This window comes from Falco cherrug, chromosome 2 (assembly GCF_023634085.1).
Source record: "Falco cherrug isolate bFalChe1 chromosome 2, bFalChe1.pri, whole genome shotgun sequence".
Classification (NCBI taxonomy): Eukaryota; Metazoa; Chordata; class Aves; order Falconiformes; family Falconidae; genus Falco; species Falco cherrug.
The window spans coordinates 70388492-70405945 of record NC_073698.1 but is presented as its reverse complement, the minus strand read 5'-3'; the positions used below and the strand labels follow the sequence as shown (position 1 = coordinate 70405945).

The 17454-nt window shown below is 38.5% G+C and overlaps 1 protein-coding gene across 4 annotated transcripts in view; it reads left to right on the top strand.

Moving 5' to 3' along the window:
- The window catches only part of EIF5B (eukaryotic translation initiation factor 5B), a 39240-nt gene that overhangs the window by 18996 nt on the left and 2790 nt on the right, over positions 1 to 17454 (top strand). For all 4 annotated transcript variants that reach the window (XM_055702157.1, XM_055702158.1, XM_055702155.1 and 1 more), the window contains exons 7-21: positions 1412 to 1507; positions 2688 to 2774; positions 4176 to 4265; positions 6096 to 6391; positions 7069 to 7176; positions 7335 to 7445; positions 8292 to 8359; positions 9538 to 9679; positions 10900 to 11031; positions 11666 to 11848; positions 12002 to 12163; positions 14584 to 14715; positions 16039 to 16170; positions 16284 to 16360; positions 16482 to 16646. In XM_055702157.1, coding sequence (XP_055558132.1) covers positions 1412 to 1507; positions 2688 to 2774; positions 4176 to 4265; positions 6096 to 6391; positions 7069 to 7176; positions 7335 to 7445; positions 8292 to 8359; positions 9538 to 9679; positions 10900 to 11031; positions 11666 to 11848; positions 12002 to 12163; positions 14584 to 14715; positions 16039 to 16170; positions 16284 to 16360; positions 16482 to 16646 — 1981 coding nt within the window. The remainder of the gene's footprint in view (positions 1 to 1411; positions 1508 to 2687; positions 2775 to 4175; positions 4266 to 6095; positions 6392 to 7068; positions 7177 to 7334; positions 7446 to 8291; positions 8360 to 9537; positions 9680 to 10899; positions 11032 to 11665; positions 11849 to 12001; positions 12164 to 14583; positions 14716 to 16038; positions 16171 to 16283; positions 16361 to 16481; positions 16647 to 17454) is intronic.

Below are 17454 nucleotides of genomic sequence, written 5' to 3'. Positions count from 1 at the left end.
ACAGCTGCTCTATTGTCAAGGAAGGCAGTGTGTCTGGCCTTCCCTTTTTTTTAAAGTAGGTTTAAATGTCTGTATATTTTCATCTTACACTTTAAATATCCAATTTCTTTAAACTGCAAGTGGAATGTATTAAGGTGTTAGTTATGGAACTTAGGAAGAATCTTTTATTTCTGTTGCTTAGTCCAGAGGTGGGGAAGAGCAGATGGGCTATGCTGCAGGTCTTGTAAGACCAGTGGTCTTGAATTAATTCATGCACTTCCTTCAAGTGCATCGTTTTGCCTCAAGTTAGCTAGTCCATGGGAACAGTATATTATCCTCTTACATTTGATTCAGGAGAAGGGTATATAAGAGCTTTGCTACTTTTCTGTCAAATAGATCTGTTTCCATTGCAATGAAGTAAAGTTATCCAATGTATTGTAAGCCCATGTCCAAACTGGTTCCTGGTAACTTGTTTGTGGCTAAAGAAACCAGTCCCTGAGTGCTGAGTATCCTTTTTGTATTTGTAAAGAACACTGTCTGACACTTTGCTGGTAGGTGGATGTGTAAGGGTGGGAATCTGTAGGTAGTAAAATGTTTGGAGCTCCTAAACACACACAAAGGCTATTTCTCTTCAGTTGTTGCTGTAGTTACTATTTGTGCACTGCCACAGTTGGATTTTTGTCAAATCTACACTGCAAATCGCAGAGTACCTGAAGGAATTTTGAGCATTTCAGAAGGTGCAGCAGTAACTAAATTATTAATTTGTCTTTGCATCAAACTTCTGTTTTTAATTGAATCTCTTCCAACATTACAGAGTTGTCTTTCTGGTGAGGTGAAGATAAAGCTGATGAATCGAATCTGGCATTATTTTAATACCTAAAACCATCTATGTTGTTAAACAAACAAACAAACAAAAAAACCCCAACATTGAGCAAAACTGAAAATACTATCTACTGAACAACTTTAAGCTTTTAAGAGGAGCTGTGCATCTCAACTGCTCCAGACTGTCTGAAACTAGGATGATTGAAAGACTGGTTTTAAGTGAGTTCTAGCATAGCAGATTTAAATTGACAGATGCTTGTTAAACTTGAAGTATGCGTGTTTGTGAAATTCTGTGTAAGTATGTGATAACTTCAAATCTGGAGTCTTGGGATCAGATTAGGTTTTTTGGGTTTTGTTGTTTGGTGGGCTTTTTTTCCCCCCCCATTAGTGATCTAACCTTTTTGAGAACATTCATGGTATCTGGAGAACTATACTTTGGTCAAGTTTTGCAGCTTTTGAAAATCAGACTTTTCAAAAAGAAAATACACATTGAACCTACTTCCCACTCCCTTCCTCCAACTTGCAGTTCTGGAAAGTGTTCTCATTTAAATCAAAGCTTATGTTTAGTAATTAATCACTTGGATTTTCTTTCTGATTTTTTTTTTTGCAGGTGTTGAAGTGCCATCCAAAGACTCTGTGCCAAAGAAGAGGCCAATATATGAAGACAAAAAGAAAAGAAAGCAGCAGCAGCCAGAAAATAAAGAAGGTATGGTTTACATACAGGGATGCTTAATAGATTAGTCACATTTCTGAAAGTGTTTGTGGAATAAATCAGCTAATCCTAAACTAACTGTACTTCAAGGTGCCTGTGAGGTTCTTTTGACACCTCCGACCCCACACGTAAGTGCTGATGCATTAAGATCCTAAAGTTGTTTTGAAGGCTGCTCACTTAATCCTTGGTTTTACAATCTACCTGGCTTATTTTTTCCTAACCTGGGTATTTTATTTAGAACTGCTGAATGTTGGAGATGTACGGAATGTAAAGGCCTTTTATGAATGTGAGATGAAATGCTTTGTGTGTGTATGTAGGTTAAATACAATGTAGTGCAAGTAATAATGACTTGTAATTCAGTCTTAAGTTCATGTCCCATGATGAAAAGGAATTGATCCTAGTTTTAGTACTTCTCTTTTAAGTTAGAGACAGTTTGTTTGTATTCTTGTATGTAAAAACAGTTTTCAGTTTCCAGAGTGGAAGCAGTTCAGAGAGTTTGCATTTTAGAAGACTTAGTATTTATTAGATAAATAGGTTCTAACATACCTTAGTTAGACACAGATTGTGTCAGAATTTTTTACTTTTGTGCTTCATGGCTTTCCTATGGTGGTATTACTGTGGCTTTTCTCAAGACTATTCCTTAGATTAAAAAAAACCCAAACCTCCTTGCATCTGTTTATTTTGTTACTAGCTGGGTTTTTCTTTTTTACATTAGACATGAGTTAGATGGCTACTTACTACTTAAGGAGTGTGTGTAAAGAATTGAGAACAGTGCTTATGTGAATTGTATCAGTGATATTTTTAATTTTTTTTAATATGGAACAGTTGAGCAAGAATGTGTAGTTGATTAGTATTACGTCATTTTCTCTTGTCTTTTGAAGAATGTGGAGGTTTTTACGTTCAAAAGCAATGGTAATCCTCTTAGCCGATAACTGACCTATCAAATAAATCTATTTAACTGCTTAGCCAAGTGTTTTTCAGATAAGCCATGTGCTCTAACTTTGTTGCTCAGTAAGTGGGAGTTCAGTTTGTTTGGTGTTGCATAAATTCAGATTTCATTTACTTGTATAGCACAACTTAAAAACAGAACTGAAATGTGAAGCTGTATGTCTTAACTAAGCTGATTTGCACTTTGGAGGAATGTAGCAACCAATTTGCTTTCTTGCAATTTCAGAAAGTGCGGAGGTAACTTCCCTAGCTGAAGATGCTGTAGAACTGGAAACACCAGTAAAAGAAGAGACTCCTCTTCCAGTAGAGCCAGGTTAGTAGTAATGCTAATAAAATGCATATGATTGGTGGTACTGCATAGCAGGTATCATACCTTGTTGGGTGGGGGCCGGGTGGCCATCCTTTCTTGAGGTAGATGCTGGTTTTTCTTTTCTGGAGGGAGGAACTGATGGAATTTTGTGGAATAAAAAGGTTTGAAGCTTCAAAATGAGAATGTAAATGTCCCTTATTCTGGGTGAGCTCCAATGTTCAAGTAGCTTAGGCAACTATCTCAAATTAGCACATTCAGTGCCTTATGGTTAGCTCTCTTGACTTTCACCAGCTTTCTGAAAGGCTGTTTTGTCAGCAGTTAGGTGAGGGTAGGGAGGAAATATGCAGTGTCTAGTATTGATACTGCAATATTCACAGTCGTTATATTCTTGATGTCAGATGTTTTGCTTTCACAATGGCTAAGTGCAGTGGATATGGGTTAGCTTGTGAAACTGAGCATCAGCCTAGCAAGTGATTGTTTTCCTCTTTTTGCCTACACACAGTACTTGTTTTTGCAAAATCACCTTTTACTGGACTTGTTCAGCAAGGAGACTGTTTCAGTCTTATTCTTAAGTCGGACAAATACTGACAAAATTTCCAGCTTTTTGTAAACAAAGCTGAATGTACTCTGATTCTAGCTCGACTTACCTTGTGAAGGAGTAATTCCATTGCTGTAAAAGGGCTTACTGGCAGAATGTTAGTGCCCAGTTAATATTCTAGCAGTCTGGAGCCTGCTGTTAATTTCAAAGAGCTGAAATTTCATTACACTCCATGTGCTGCAACATACCTATTGTTTAATGCCTCTTTTGGAGGGGTTTCCATTTGTCTGTTTATGAAGAGACTGCAGCTCTTAATATCTGACTGAATTCCTGCTGGAATGAATATAGTGCTTCTGGAATCCATGGTATAATTATGTTAAGGCACCTGGAGTCCTAAACTAGCACTTTTTATAGACAATTTGTTATTTTCCTACTAATTAAAATTAATACTGTAACTCGGCTTGTTTTCTTGTTTCTCTGTCATTTTTTACACATGGCTAATTGTAAATTGGGCAGCTCCTTTCAAGGAACCTGGTTGTGGTAGAGATTTGTGGCATGCATTACGCAGGCACTTGCATGATATGCGGACAGGAACTAGATCAGTAGTTCAGCTATGTCTTCCAAAAATACTTTTGGGTAGGCAAAGATGCTAGCACTAGAAGATTTTATGGAGAGAACAAAAGGTTGTTTCTGAAGTATGCAGCATTTTCTGTTTAGGGAACATGGAGATAACTTGGTAGAATTACGGTAGCTGCAAACTTGTAAGTTTCAATTGTCAGTATGTCAAAGGAAGTGGCATCCAAAAATGTTTTATGTTGCTGGGCTTTTTTTTTTTTTTTCCTTTTTGTTTAATGTGGATTTCTTAGTTTCAGAAGAAAAGGAGGAAGAAGAAGAAATGGAAGATGCAGGTTTGGATGACTGGGAAGCTATGGTTAGTGATGAAGATGGAGAGAAAGGTGGGCATGTAAATATCAAACGAATGTGGGTCTTTTTTGATTCAGGTTTCTTTGGGCTGAGTGTTTTGTTTCTGTAGAAAACTATATTGTATTCAGATTCTCCCCCTGCCTATTAGATAAATTACGAGTCAAGTGTGATGATAAATAGGTACAAAATCCTCTTCTCAAAGGCAGAACTTTCAGAAACTGCAGAAATACTGGTCAAGATGGCCCTTTGGAAATACTCATGTGTGCAGTTACCACTTAAAATAAATCAGTTGAAATTTTTTGTTTGTTTTTATGGGAGTAAACATCCTCTCAATATGTGCTTAAACCACCTCTGGGAGTTTAGGGGAGCCTTTTATCTGGTACTGTATTTCTCTAGTAACCACTCCAAAGCCATAACGGTTTTACTACACAAATCTGGCAAATATCTAGGAGAGTAGCTTTGAGACAAGTTCTCAAAGTGGGGGCTAAAATGGTGTGAAGGTTAGAGTGCATGCAGTATAGTAAGTTCCAGATACCTTCTTTCATCTGCTTCTATGAGAGGCAGGTGCAGAGTAAAGGAAAGAATTGTCAGAACATTCATACTCCTGTGCTTATATGCCAAAGCCCATATTCTGTCTGCCGCCAATAGCAGTGCTTAGGGGGAAGGTAGAGCTATGCAAGAAGCGTGCAGGGGGAACTTCTTTCAGTGGTGGAGAAAACCATATTGCTATGAGTCTTCCTAAACAGGTGTTGATTACTGTTCTTAGTGCTTTCATGATGTATCTTCGTTGTGCCTTAAGATTAAAGACTGTTCGTCAAGTATTTTGTTTTATTTGCTTAGCCCTGTACTTCTGGCATCTGTACTTTCAAGTGTAATACTTCATATGTACAGCAATATGGGGCTTATGTCAGCATAAGTACATGTTCCTGTGGTGCTGGACTATTCTACTTTGAGTACTAAGGGCTGCTCACCTTGGAAGTCCATTGCTGCTCTCTGGGGAGAATGTCACATCCCACTTGTTGCTGCTTGGATTTGAAGGATCTGCCAGTGTGATCCAGAGAGTCTTCCTGGGAATTAGAGTTAGTGTATTACTCAGCTGATGGACTTTCGGCATAGCAAGGAAACATAACTAAACTCTTAAGAACAGTGAGCCTCCTAGCAGATCTGTAAGGAAGAGAATGCATGGCTTTAAAGTGTTCATTAACTTGTCTCTTACAATTTCACAAGTATGATAAACGGGAAGCATTCAAAGAAAGAAAATTACTCTTTGATACTTCTTTTTGTTTGTTTACTGAAGAATTCCTCTGAAAAATATTAATCTTCTCTGAACAGTCTAGGAAAAGCTTAAGATGAGATTTATTTTTTTAAGATGTGGAAGAGACCATTTGTTCTGATTGTTACTTCTACTTAAATGTGCATTCCTGATCAGTAATATGCAGAATCCATATTTTGTTGAGTTTGGAGTATTTTGGCTTTCTATTTAAAGGTGTTAGTGCATTCATTCCTTTATGAAGTGCACACAGCTTTAAGGAATGTCACTTCATCTGAATATTTGCAAATGATGTCAGGCATAGTGTGCTGCTAACAGCATTCCTCCCCTCACCCCAAACTCACTCTGCTGATAATATCACACACACCCCTGGCCTCCAACTCACTCTGCTTGCACAGATTCTAAACACAAGACAGCAGCTCGCAACATTTTTTTTTTTTAATTGAAAGTTGAAAAATTATCTGACTAGCAGTTCTTGAATGGAACCTTCTCTCAGTCCTCACTCGTCTATAGTAGTCTCTCTTTTTTGTTGTCTTCTCCCCCACAAGTGTGAATAGAGAATTTTTACTTAGATTTTTGTTTTTTTTGACAGAGAGCAAACCTGTCCACATTGAAGTCAAAGAACAAAATGAAGTGGATGAGGAGGAGGAGGAGGAAGATGAGGAGGAGGAAGAGGAAGAAGAGAGTGAAGAATCTGAAGATAGTGAAGGGAGTGAGGATGAGGATGAAAAGACTTCAGATGAGAGAGAGGCAGACTCCCAAGCTATTGGAAAACAATCTATGGAGAAAAAGCCCAGCAAAGAAATTAGCTCTGATTCAGAGTATGACTCTGATGATGACCGCACTAAGGAAGAGCGTGCTTATGACAAAGCTAAACGGAGAATTGAGGTATTAAGATAACAGCTTTATTTGGACAGCTGGACTCCTGTGGTGTATAAGAAACAACTTAATCTTCAGTTCATTGAAAAGCCTTTTAATCATGTTTGTCAAAATGATGGCTGTGTCATGACTGATATTTAGGCAGATCCAGAAATTGCGTTAAGAAAAAATACCTGGTTTTGCCTGAAGATGAAGTATTTTATTTGTGAACAACTTGTTCACAAAGAATGTGTGCTTCAGTGTTGTTCCCCTCCACCTCTCCACCTCCTGAAGAGAGAGGCTTTTGTTCTTCTTACAGATTTTCAGGATTTTAAAAGATGTATTTCTAAACTGTTCAACACTTACGTGGCTGCTAATGTCCTCAGTTTTCTTACTCAAGATGCTTCTTCAGAATGTACTGTTGACAAAGCTACATGTTAGTGGATGTTATAACAGCCTACTTAAGCTAAATAATAAATAATGTTAAAATAACTTGGCCGTAACTGAAAACAAAACCAACCAAAACCTCAACTGTTAGTTGTAAATTTTTGATTTTTATCAAAAGGGGGATGACAAACCTTGAATTGCCTTGAAAATTTAAGTTCCACAGTTAACTGTGTTTTATGTATGTATGCATGCAATAAAGTCAAGAGGTGAGCTGTGGTTTTAGGTTTATACGTAACAATTTTTATGTGTCTTTTACATAGAAGCGGCGAGCTGAAAACAGCAAAAACGTGAACACTGAAAAGCTCAGAGCACCAGTTATCTGTGTCCTGGGGCATGTAGACACAGGCAAGACCAAAATTTTGGATAAGGTAAGATGTGGAATGTGAAGGCACTGCCTGTGCATCTTGTTTGTGCATGTGTTGTTTGTTTTGGTTGAGAATGGAATCAAAGTGTACTCAAAGAGATTACTTTTGTTTCTTATGTGTAAGTATTTCTGGTCTTTTTTTTTTTTTTTTAATGTCTTCAGCTCCGCCATACTCACGTACAGGACAGTGAAGCTGGTGGTATCACTCAGCAGATTGGTGCAACTAATGTTCCCCTTGAAGCTATTAATGAGCAAACTAAGATGGTGAAAAATGTAAGTTACAGCATTTTAAAGACTGGTTTTTACAAAAACATAAACTAGTTAAGGCCTTGTGAAATTTCCTGACGTGGGCAGATGTACTTTCCCCTATCTGTAATGTTAGAGTTGATTTGTTTTTTAATTTCTGTCCTCTCTGCTCCCCTCACCCCTCCCCCCACAAAAAGGAGGCTGTCTCATTTTTCATTTTAGTTGATACATTTGGTTTCAGTTAATGCATTGCCACTTCACAAAAACACGGATACCACTTACTGCGCTCTGGACAGTACACATATGTACATAGGCTGCTTATTTATCAATATTTTGATTGTAAGCTAAAACTTACAGAGTTTATTTTGTTAAAAACTTAACTTTTTACTGTGCACTAAAATTGGGCCAATTCCTGGGTGATTAATTTTATTGTGTTATAGAAATAGTAACTGTATTGCTTGTTTTGGATACTATATCCTACTTTGCTGCAGCAGCTGACTGGAAAACCTTGATAGTGATGTTTTTTGAATATTTTATTTAATTTATTAAAAATGTAAAGTCAGTGGAGAGGAGGTTAAGACAAGGATGATAAATCTCAGTAGTCTGAACTACTTTTTCGCCTGTAGGCTGCCTTATCTTACAAATTTTAGCTGAGCTTATGGCCACTTGATACCTAGGGGGATGTGCTGCATCATGTTCTTTATTTTTAATATTGGAATGAACTTTGACTGATTCGTTTTATGGAGGGTGTTGGCCTTTCTTAAAATATGTCTCGGGATTTTTGAAGTGAAGGCTGTCAATAATGCTGCCAGCTCTTAAATTTTTTTCTTCTTGTGTAATCTTTACAAGATGGCTAATATTTTGAAATGTTAGTTTGACAGAGAGAACATAAAAATTCCAGGCATGCTGATAATTGACACTCCGGGACATGAGTCTTTCAGGTAATGTTTTTTCACAATATAGTACTTCTCAGAAGTGATGGCTGAAGCATCTGGATATATTTTTAACAAAGGCTAGGTCCTTGCCTAATCCATTTCATTGCTTCTCACTTCAAAAACAAACAAACAAACCAACCCTCAAAAACCAACCCCCAAATGAAAAACTAACCTGAAGTGGAGAAATAAGTGGATTTGCTTAGTTTGCAGGTACTTTTTGTATCTGGTTAATTACTGGCCTTTTGTATCTGATTAATTTTCTGTCTTCGTGCCAGTTGAGCCATGGATATCTGAAAAAGCACATCAGTAACTCTTTTCTTAATAGTTAGTGTAAGAGGAAAGACAGAAGCAGGCAGCTAGCTGGAGAAGAAAATGTGAGGATTTCAGGTGGCTGAAGCACTCTGCTGTGAAAAATCAATAGCCTCCAGTTCATAGTGTCCCAGTTAAGGTAAACTGAGTTCATAAGACTGGAAGTTACCAACTACACGAGTCAGCTGAGTGTTAGCAGAGATCATACGCTGTCTAGGAACACCAGTGGCATGCAGGCAAGCCACTAAATTAACTTCTAAGTTTAAAACACGATAGATATAACTGTACTCACTGAGGTAGTGCTCGGGTGAAATCTCCAAACACAAGGATTAAGACTTTTATGTGACATTCTTAAACATAAACCTCTGCAAGCACTGAAATGCCATGTCTTAGGGCATTTGGTAATGTTCTGATCAGTTCATTGGCATCGTACTACTTTCAGCTCTTCATCTTCTAGCCAAAGAAGATCTCTGGCACCAAAGATGTCTAATAATGTTAGAGTTTTATGTAGTATTGTATTAAAAACTGTCTTGTTCAGGTTTTGCACTCTGGTATTTCACTGTAAGAGTCTCAGTTCTCCAGAAAAAATCAGAATGTTTCTTAACTTGTAAAAATACATAATAACGTGAAAAATTTTGGGAGAGTAAGTTTCTTATTTTTGCTTACGCATACTCTAATCTGTTAAATAGAATTTGCACAGTGTGATTTTAATATTTTTGGTGACATTTTTCCCTTAGAAGTAACTAACTACTTGATCAGCTTTAGCTTTTTTTTGGTCAATGTAAATTTGATATTTTTGGTGTTTATTATTAAAGTTCTGTTGCTGTATGACTGATTTTTTTGGGTTTTTTTTTCCCTTCCTCTTAATGCCACAGCAATCTAAGAAATAGAGGAAGCTCACTTTGTGATATTGCTATACTTGTCGTTGACATCATGCATGGTTTGGAGCCACAGACAATTGAATCAATAAATCTGTTGAAATCAAAGAAATGTCCCTTTATAGTAGCTCTCAACAAGGTAAGATAACTTCCGTATATGGTTCGTATTTGTGGAAGTTGTAATTCAGTTGTGGTTTTTTTCCTTGCAGCTGCTTACATGGATTTGTGTACATTTTCTGATGAAAGACAAACTTCATGTTGAAAAATCTTTTTTTAGCTACTGATACTTGTTAGTTTGACTTGAAAACAGGCTAGCTTTTAAGCTTGTGGAGCGGTAATGTTGATCTGTATTGGGAAGTATTTCAGGCTCTGCAATATTAGATGGGAAAGCCAATTATTTTCAGCTTGTTTTTAGAAATCCTGTGCATAAGAAATTACACTGGCTGTTTGTGATGACTTACATGAATTATAATAAGGAAGTTACTTTTGTCTGATAGCATCCAAAGTTATCTGACATGCTGATAGAGAACTTACAGAAGAGTATTCACGTGCAGTGTACAAATTGCAGTATACTTTAGAAAAACGAAATGACCATTACGACTGAAGATGGCTGAAACTGGGGAGGCCATTATCTCATTGCTGAAAACAGCTGCTTTTTTACAAAAACTATTGGATGGAGAGTGTTAAAAGAACTATAACCTGAAATGCAAGAACTTTTGGTTATTTAAGCTCAGGCTCACTTATTTGACCAGGTTATAATCCATTTTCTAAAGTTATAATCCATTTACAAAATGTTTTGAGTTGTACAGCAAGTGTAGTAGTTCCTTGGACTAAGTCCATCCTGCTTTGAAAATCTACTTAGGGAAGCATTTCTGAAATATGCATTCGTGTCTTTTGAACAACCCCCCTGTGATCCCTTCTCTCTAGCAACATGGAAAAGGGTCCACATTCACCAGGAAGTTTTAAATGTTCTTTGTAAAACTAGTACAGTCTCTTTTCAGCCAAAACTCCAACCACATCACGGGATTTTTTTGTATATGTGAAGCTGTACACGGGTCTCTTAAACTTGATGTAATCAATATATATAAACTTTTCCTCTATGATCCTAGATTGTTATAGCTTGAATTTTTAAAACCTAAATTTGTATTGCTATCATGAAATACTGTCTGATGTTGGGTAAATACATAAACAGAGCTAAATATAGCAGCTAAAGCAAATAAAAAGATTTAACTTGATCACTGGCGCAAATAGCTGGCTAGCTGTGTTGGCTGGTAATGTATTTCTCACAGGTGATGTTGCATAAGCATAAAGGTGCCTTTTAGTAAGCTGCGTAAAATGACATATTACTGTATTTCCAAGATTGATAGGTTATATGACTGGAAAAAAAGCCCAGATACAGATGTAGCTGTCACTTTAAAGAAGCAGAAAAAGAATACGAAAGATGAATTCGAAGAACGTGCAAAAGCTATCATAGTGGAATTTGCAAAACAGGTAGGCTGGAATATGTTCTTTGGTTAACAAAAGTGATAGTAAAGGGTGTGGGTGGCGTGGGGGTGTGTTTTTGCTTTTCCTTGCACAAAACAACTTGGAATATCAAGAAAACTGTCACCATCTCCTCTGACACATTGGAGTTTGCCTCTTGTAAACCAAACTTTGTTGTTGTTAAATTTCTTTTAATTGCTCCAACCTCAGAGTGCTAGTTAGGAGAAAAGTAGCAGCTAATTGTTGTGCATGGTTAATAGTCATGAATAGCAGATTAAGTTTTTGTCCCTATTCTTTCTGTCTTTGGGAATTGCCTGAGAGAATTCCATCTGTCTCTTGTTTCCTTGGACACTGGCAGGGCATGAATCACATCAGTTCTGGGAACTTCTGTTGGCAATGTGCAGTGCTGTCTAGAAGCTAGATGTGGTAATTAGCTTTCTAGAGTTAACCCATACTGCTTCCATGTGTGGGTTGAGGCTTCATGTTCCATAGCATACTGTCAAGAATGGGTGTGTGTGGGGGGGTGTGTGTGTGTTTGAAGCTGGCATTTAATGCAATAGTAATTGACTGGGGTTGAATGTTACTGTTAATTGTGATGCATATATATGTTTTTTCCCTATGTAACTGTTAATCCTGATTCCAGGGCTTGAACGCTGCCTTGTTTTATGAGAATAAGGATCCCCGCACTTTTGTTTCTCTTGTACCTACCTCTGCTCACACAGGGGATGGCATGGGAAGTCTGATAGCTCTGCTCGTTGAGCTAACACAAACTATGCTGACCAAGAGACTGGCTGAGTGTCAGGAGCTGAGAGCTCAAGTCATGGAGGTAATTCAGTAGCTGTGTTTTGAAATTAATCTAGAAATTTCTCCCTTCCCTGCCCCCTTCTTCCTGGTTAAAAAAACCCCAAACACAAAAACAAACAACAAGGTGTGATTGGAGTGCTTAAATATGGGTTAACTTTTTTCCCCTTTCATTCAGGTTAAAGCGCTGCCGGGCATGGGCACTACTATAGATGTTATTTTGATTAATGGACGCCTGAAAGAAGGAGACACCATTATTGTTCCTGGGGTAGAAGGTCCTATAGTGACTCAGATTAGAGGTCTTCTGCTACCTCCTCCTATGAAGGAGCTACGAGTTAAGGTATGGAAACTGGTTAGTGTAATTGGCATTTAGAGAAGATTTAGAATCAGGAAAAAAAAAGAAGCAAGTTTTATGAAAAATGAGGATGTAGTGGAGTGCAGTTGTATCTAAGGATGATTTAAAGGAGAAGACGGTGCACATCCAGTGTTTTTGTGAACGTACTTACTTGCATATACCTGTTGGTGTGCCTGTTATAACGATGGCAAAGGAGTTGCCTTGCTGCGAGGATTAAGATGTTTATGCTTTAATAAAGGATTCGAGCACGTGGCTATGTGTAAGAGGGAGATACCAGTCTCAAATGGAAATTGGGATGTGCTAGTACAGTGACTTCTGAGTTAAAGTATATATGATTAGTTGTTTTTTTAATGACAAAAATCATGTATACTTAGATTTGGGAGAAGTGAACAAGTGACTTCCTAGAAGTAGTTGGTGAGTGGTGATGACCAGGACCTCTGCAGAATAGGCAGCCTTCTGTCATTTTTAAGAGTTATTGGAGGTTTTGCTGCCCTAGTCTTAACAGACTGGGAGAGACTGAATTTGTGATCCTACCTGAATTGCTTGCATGAAAGGAGGAGAGCCACAGAAACAAAAGGCTATGAATTCATTATCTTTGAATTGTATATATTATTGTAAAGAGCTGCTCAGATTTTTTTTCCTGCTTAAAAGGGAAGGATTAAGTGTCTCCACAGATTCTGCTTAAGGCAAAGAAAGCCATACTGATAACCTAGGTGAATGAAATAGGACAAGCCTTAAAGGTTTGGTTTAGATGTGGAGAACTAGTGTCGGGATCTTAATCGAAGGCAATAGTTGTGGTGTGCTTCATTTCATTGGAGACCTGCGTCCCTGCAGGCCACTGTACTCCTTGGTGTTTAATCTAGTTCCTTCCTGCAAACTTAGTCACTCTTGCAAATTATTACTGATAATTGCTGGGGCCTGGGTTGACGTTGGTGTTCTCTCTCTGTTGTGGTGATCCTCCTTTGAGAGCTTTGCTGCCTCAGATGTGCTGAAGAATGGAGTGTTGATGTTGAGATGGAATTGAGCAAGAGCTGCTTGGCTTGCTTTAAATAGGAAGACAAGAGCCACTCTTCCCACTTGTGTGCATGGCAGTCTGATCAGCTGTGGGGTGGGACGGTTGTCTTGGAGAGCCTGTCAGGCTTCCCACTCTGGAACAAAGCTTTACTCCAATCATTTGATAACGGCTAGAAAGTGGCAAAGGGGAAACGGACGTTTGTGTTTAGGTTATGTTCTTTACTTTGTTGGAACCTGTTGAATATATTCTGGTACAGTCAGGAATGAATTTGCACCTGTTTGCTTCCCTTTATTCAAAGCAGAAGATAAACCGGGGCATGCCCATCTTATGAGACTGAAGTTTGTTTTTTTGTGGGACTGAATAGCAAGATAATAGATCAGAGGTTCCCATCAACAGGATCTTCAGATGAGTCTGCACTTTGGTGGGAGATGGAGTATAGGGTACCAGTACCACAATGAATAATACTGGATTTGGGAACCTTTAGCTGAGGAAGTGGATCTAGGGGAGCCGTGTTTTTTTCTTTTTTCTTTTTTTTTTTTTTCTCCCTTGTTTTTGGGTTTTGGTTTTTATTGAGCAGGCAATGAGGATACATTTCCATTCAGCCTGTCCATGGGGAATTCTCATCCTTGAAATAAGACCCAGATTTTTGGGGTCGAGGGGTAAAGAAAAGACGCTTGCAGGAACAAAGTGCTTACTGAGGAAGGGAGCTGCCTTGCAGTTTCAAGAAAAAGATGGGACATCTCCTAAATAAATGAAGAAACAAACTGGAAAAATCCCTCCAACGTTGATTTAAAGGCCTTCAGAAATAACCGCTTTTGTGATGCCTTAGAGCTCTTCTCTAAAGTGGTGAAAGATCTTCGAGGTTCCCCTGGGTGGGGAGGAGCAGCTGGGAAATTGAGCATGGAACTATGTACATGAGAAGGCTGGATGGGAGGCCTCCAGTGGGAGAAGGAGCACGCTGTTGCTGCGCAGAGCCGTGGGCTGTGTCAGCTCCGCTTTGGTGCTTCAGCTGAGCCGTTGGTGTCTTCCCCTTACTTCCGTATGGGGCTGAACTTGTGCGTGTGGTGTTTGGTTTTTAGTGAGGAGCTGCCAATCACTGCTTACTCTTTTCTAGTATATATTCCTTTTTGGCTGCTGTCTCTGTTTTTTAGATGATTCCCCCTGCCCGCCTTGGCAGGCATGTTTGTGGGATCTGAAGGGACAGCAGCATGCTGACTGAAGCATGCAAATGCAGAGAAAATCAGATTTAAGACAGGAGCTGCTGGGCGCTTCGCTGTCACGCTCTCCGCTGTGCTTGTGGGTGGCGAGTTCTTTAGCTGCTCAGCACTGCTTTGTGGCGCTGTGTAGCATCTACATGAACTCTTTTTTTGGTGCGTATTCTCCTTTTCAGAACCAGTACGAAAAGCACAAAGAGGTTGTTGCTGCTCAAGGTGTGAAGATTCTTGGGAAAGATTTGGAAAAAACATTGGCTGGTTTGCCTCTGCTTGTAGCCTATAAAGAGGATGAAGTCCCCGTCCTCAAGGTGAGATGGCTTATGTTGAAATACGACATTTAACCTGAAGGTAACGGAGTTCTCCAGTGATGAAGCTCATTCAAATGTTGAGAGCTCAGTATGAAAGTAACTTGCTTTTTTTGGTTGCATTTTAAACACTGTTACAATAACATGTGTAGGCTCGTGGCCGTGTGAAGCATTAGCGTTGGTGTGATTTTAGTAACGTGACTCTTAGCTTTTCCCTGATGTATTGCTGGGGTGTCTCTGCTGATAGAATGATGTTTGAAAACGATTATCATATAGTTTGATATGTTAATTACTGATTTGGTATTTGTGGTAACTTACGCATATATTTCAGTGACATATTAAGCAAATATCTGCTAGTGTGGAGTTCTCCAAACGATCATAAAAGTTGCTTTAAGACTTCTGTAGTAAATTTCTTTTGTGACTTACACTTGAAAAATGGCAGAGGAAAACTTAGCTGGCTTAAAACCAAAACTGAGATACTCTTGTTCTCCAAAGTTATGAAGTTAGTTTAAAAAGGAAATTTGCATGTTGATAGTTTACTTTTAAAACACAGTTTTATTTTAGCCTTCTCTGGTTATCTTTGCTTCTAAAGGGAAGTTCATCTTTCAGGCCCTCCAGATACAGACCTTGTTGCTGGGTACTTAAGAGTATAGTATACTAGTAGTAGCTATGTGACAGCTTAAAGTAAATGGCAACACCTGTTCATCTCTCAGAGGAAAAGACTGAGTGTTTGGGTTTAAAAGGCATGGGCTCTTAAAAAAAAAAAAAAGGTAGTGTGGTTTTGTGGTGTGGTGTGTTTTTGGTTTTTTTTACCTTTCTGAAAGCAGTAAAATGGCCTTGCCGCTCATGCATCCTCTGTTTTGCCCTTAGGCCTAAAGAGTGTTCAGAATCCTTCCCAGCTCACAGCGTCAGGAGGTTCTGCTTTTGTTGTGGGTGCTCAGTTAGGAAACCAAAGATACTGCCACACCCAGCGTTCACTCAGTCAGTCCTGTTAAGTAGAAACTTACAGTGGTGGGGAGGGAAGAACAGCGTGTAATCTGCAGAGAAATGTTACTAACTCCCCAAATGGGCATCTGCTTTGTGTTACACGATCACCTTCTTGCAAAATCCTCAAGTCTGGTTCGGTTCAGACTTTTCTAATGCCAGAAACAAGCAGCAGTGTATCACGGGGCTGCCTATGACCTATGCAACCAAGTAAGTTGGTACTGCTCAGTACAGCTGTCACATACTTTCATCAGCTTGTGAACAGAAAGACTTAGTACCCTGAGGCATAAATAGTAAGAGAAGTAAATCTTGCTTTTTTTCCTCTCCTTTTTTTCCCTAAAGGATGAACTAATACATGAACTGAAGCAAACACTGAATGCAATCAAGTTAGAAGAGAAAGGTGTTTATGTTCAGGCTTCTACTTTAGGCTCTTTAGAAGCATTACTTGAATTTCTTAAAACGTCAGAAGTGCCAGTAAGTACTTCTGTGCTGTCATCTGATGATGTTGTTTCCACGTTTTAGTGGGTAACTGTTTCCTTGTGACTCAAAGATCGGTGACTGATTTACGTGGCTTTCTTCTTCAACAGTATTCAGGAATTAACATAGGTCCTGTCCATAAAAAAGATGTTATGAAGGCATCAGTTATGTTGGAGCATGACCCACAGTAAGTAACTGCTTTGCTTTACTGTGCTGGTAGACGCGCGGTGGTGTTTCAGGAGGGCCCCCTCCTTAGTTCTGGTTCTGTGATCTGGCCAGTAAACTGTTGAACTTCTTTTTACTTACAGATATGCAGTCATTCTAGCATTTGATGTGAGAATTGAACGTGATGCGCAGGAAATGGCTGATAGTTTAGGAGTTCGAATTTTTAGTGCTGAAATAATTTATCACTTATTTGATGCCTTCACAAAATATAGACAAGACTACAAAAAACAGAAACAAGAGGAATTCAAGTAAGTAAGAGCAATCATATTCTGGATGCTTCCCAAGTAACAGCATCTCAATTATTTTATTACAAAAGAAATTGCATTTAACTTCTTGTTTCCATTTTGTTATTTACCATGTAGTTCTGATGGGGAAGAGGGAGAGGAGGAAGAGGCTAGGGCAATAAATTGATAGTTTTCAAGAATTCATTACTCCAGTCTAATTGTTTACATCTGGGATTAGGCTTAGTAGGGTGAGCACTGTAAAGCAGTTACAAGATTTATCTAAAACTATCATGTAATATGGAGTGGCCTTATTAAGGTTTGCTTTGTATACATGGCTTCTGTTCCTAGCTTGTGCCAGATGGGTTAGTCCTGCAGTTAAGAAAACCAAAGGGATTTGGATTCTATTGTTTTGTATTTACGCAACTCCAGCGTACAGGGCTTAATTCTGACTGCAGTCACATGAATATGCAGTCATTTAACTTACAGGGACCCAAAATTAATTTTTCAGATTGGTTTCATTGGGTGATCCTCAGTAAAGACAGACAAAATAAATGAAAACGTATTTATTTCATTTCACATTGATCCCAATGTGAGTTTATATACTTCAGCATTTAAACCTATTTGTTCACTTTACAAACAAAAAATCTTGAATTTTTGTAGACGCTGTGACGGGTTGAGGCAATAATATTTCTATTCCTGTGCTCTTCTGAGACTAATTATACAGCAGAATTACTATTCCTTTGGTCTTGGTCTTAGTTGACTGCCCAAGCCAGTCAAAATAAAATCTGTGCCAGCCGTGCTTGATTATTGTTCCCTATAGTTCTTGAAGATG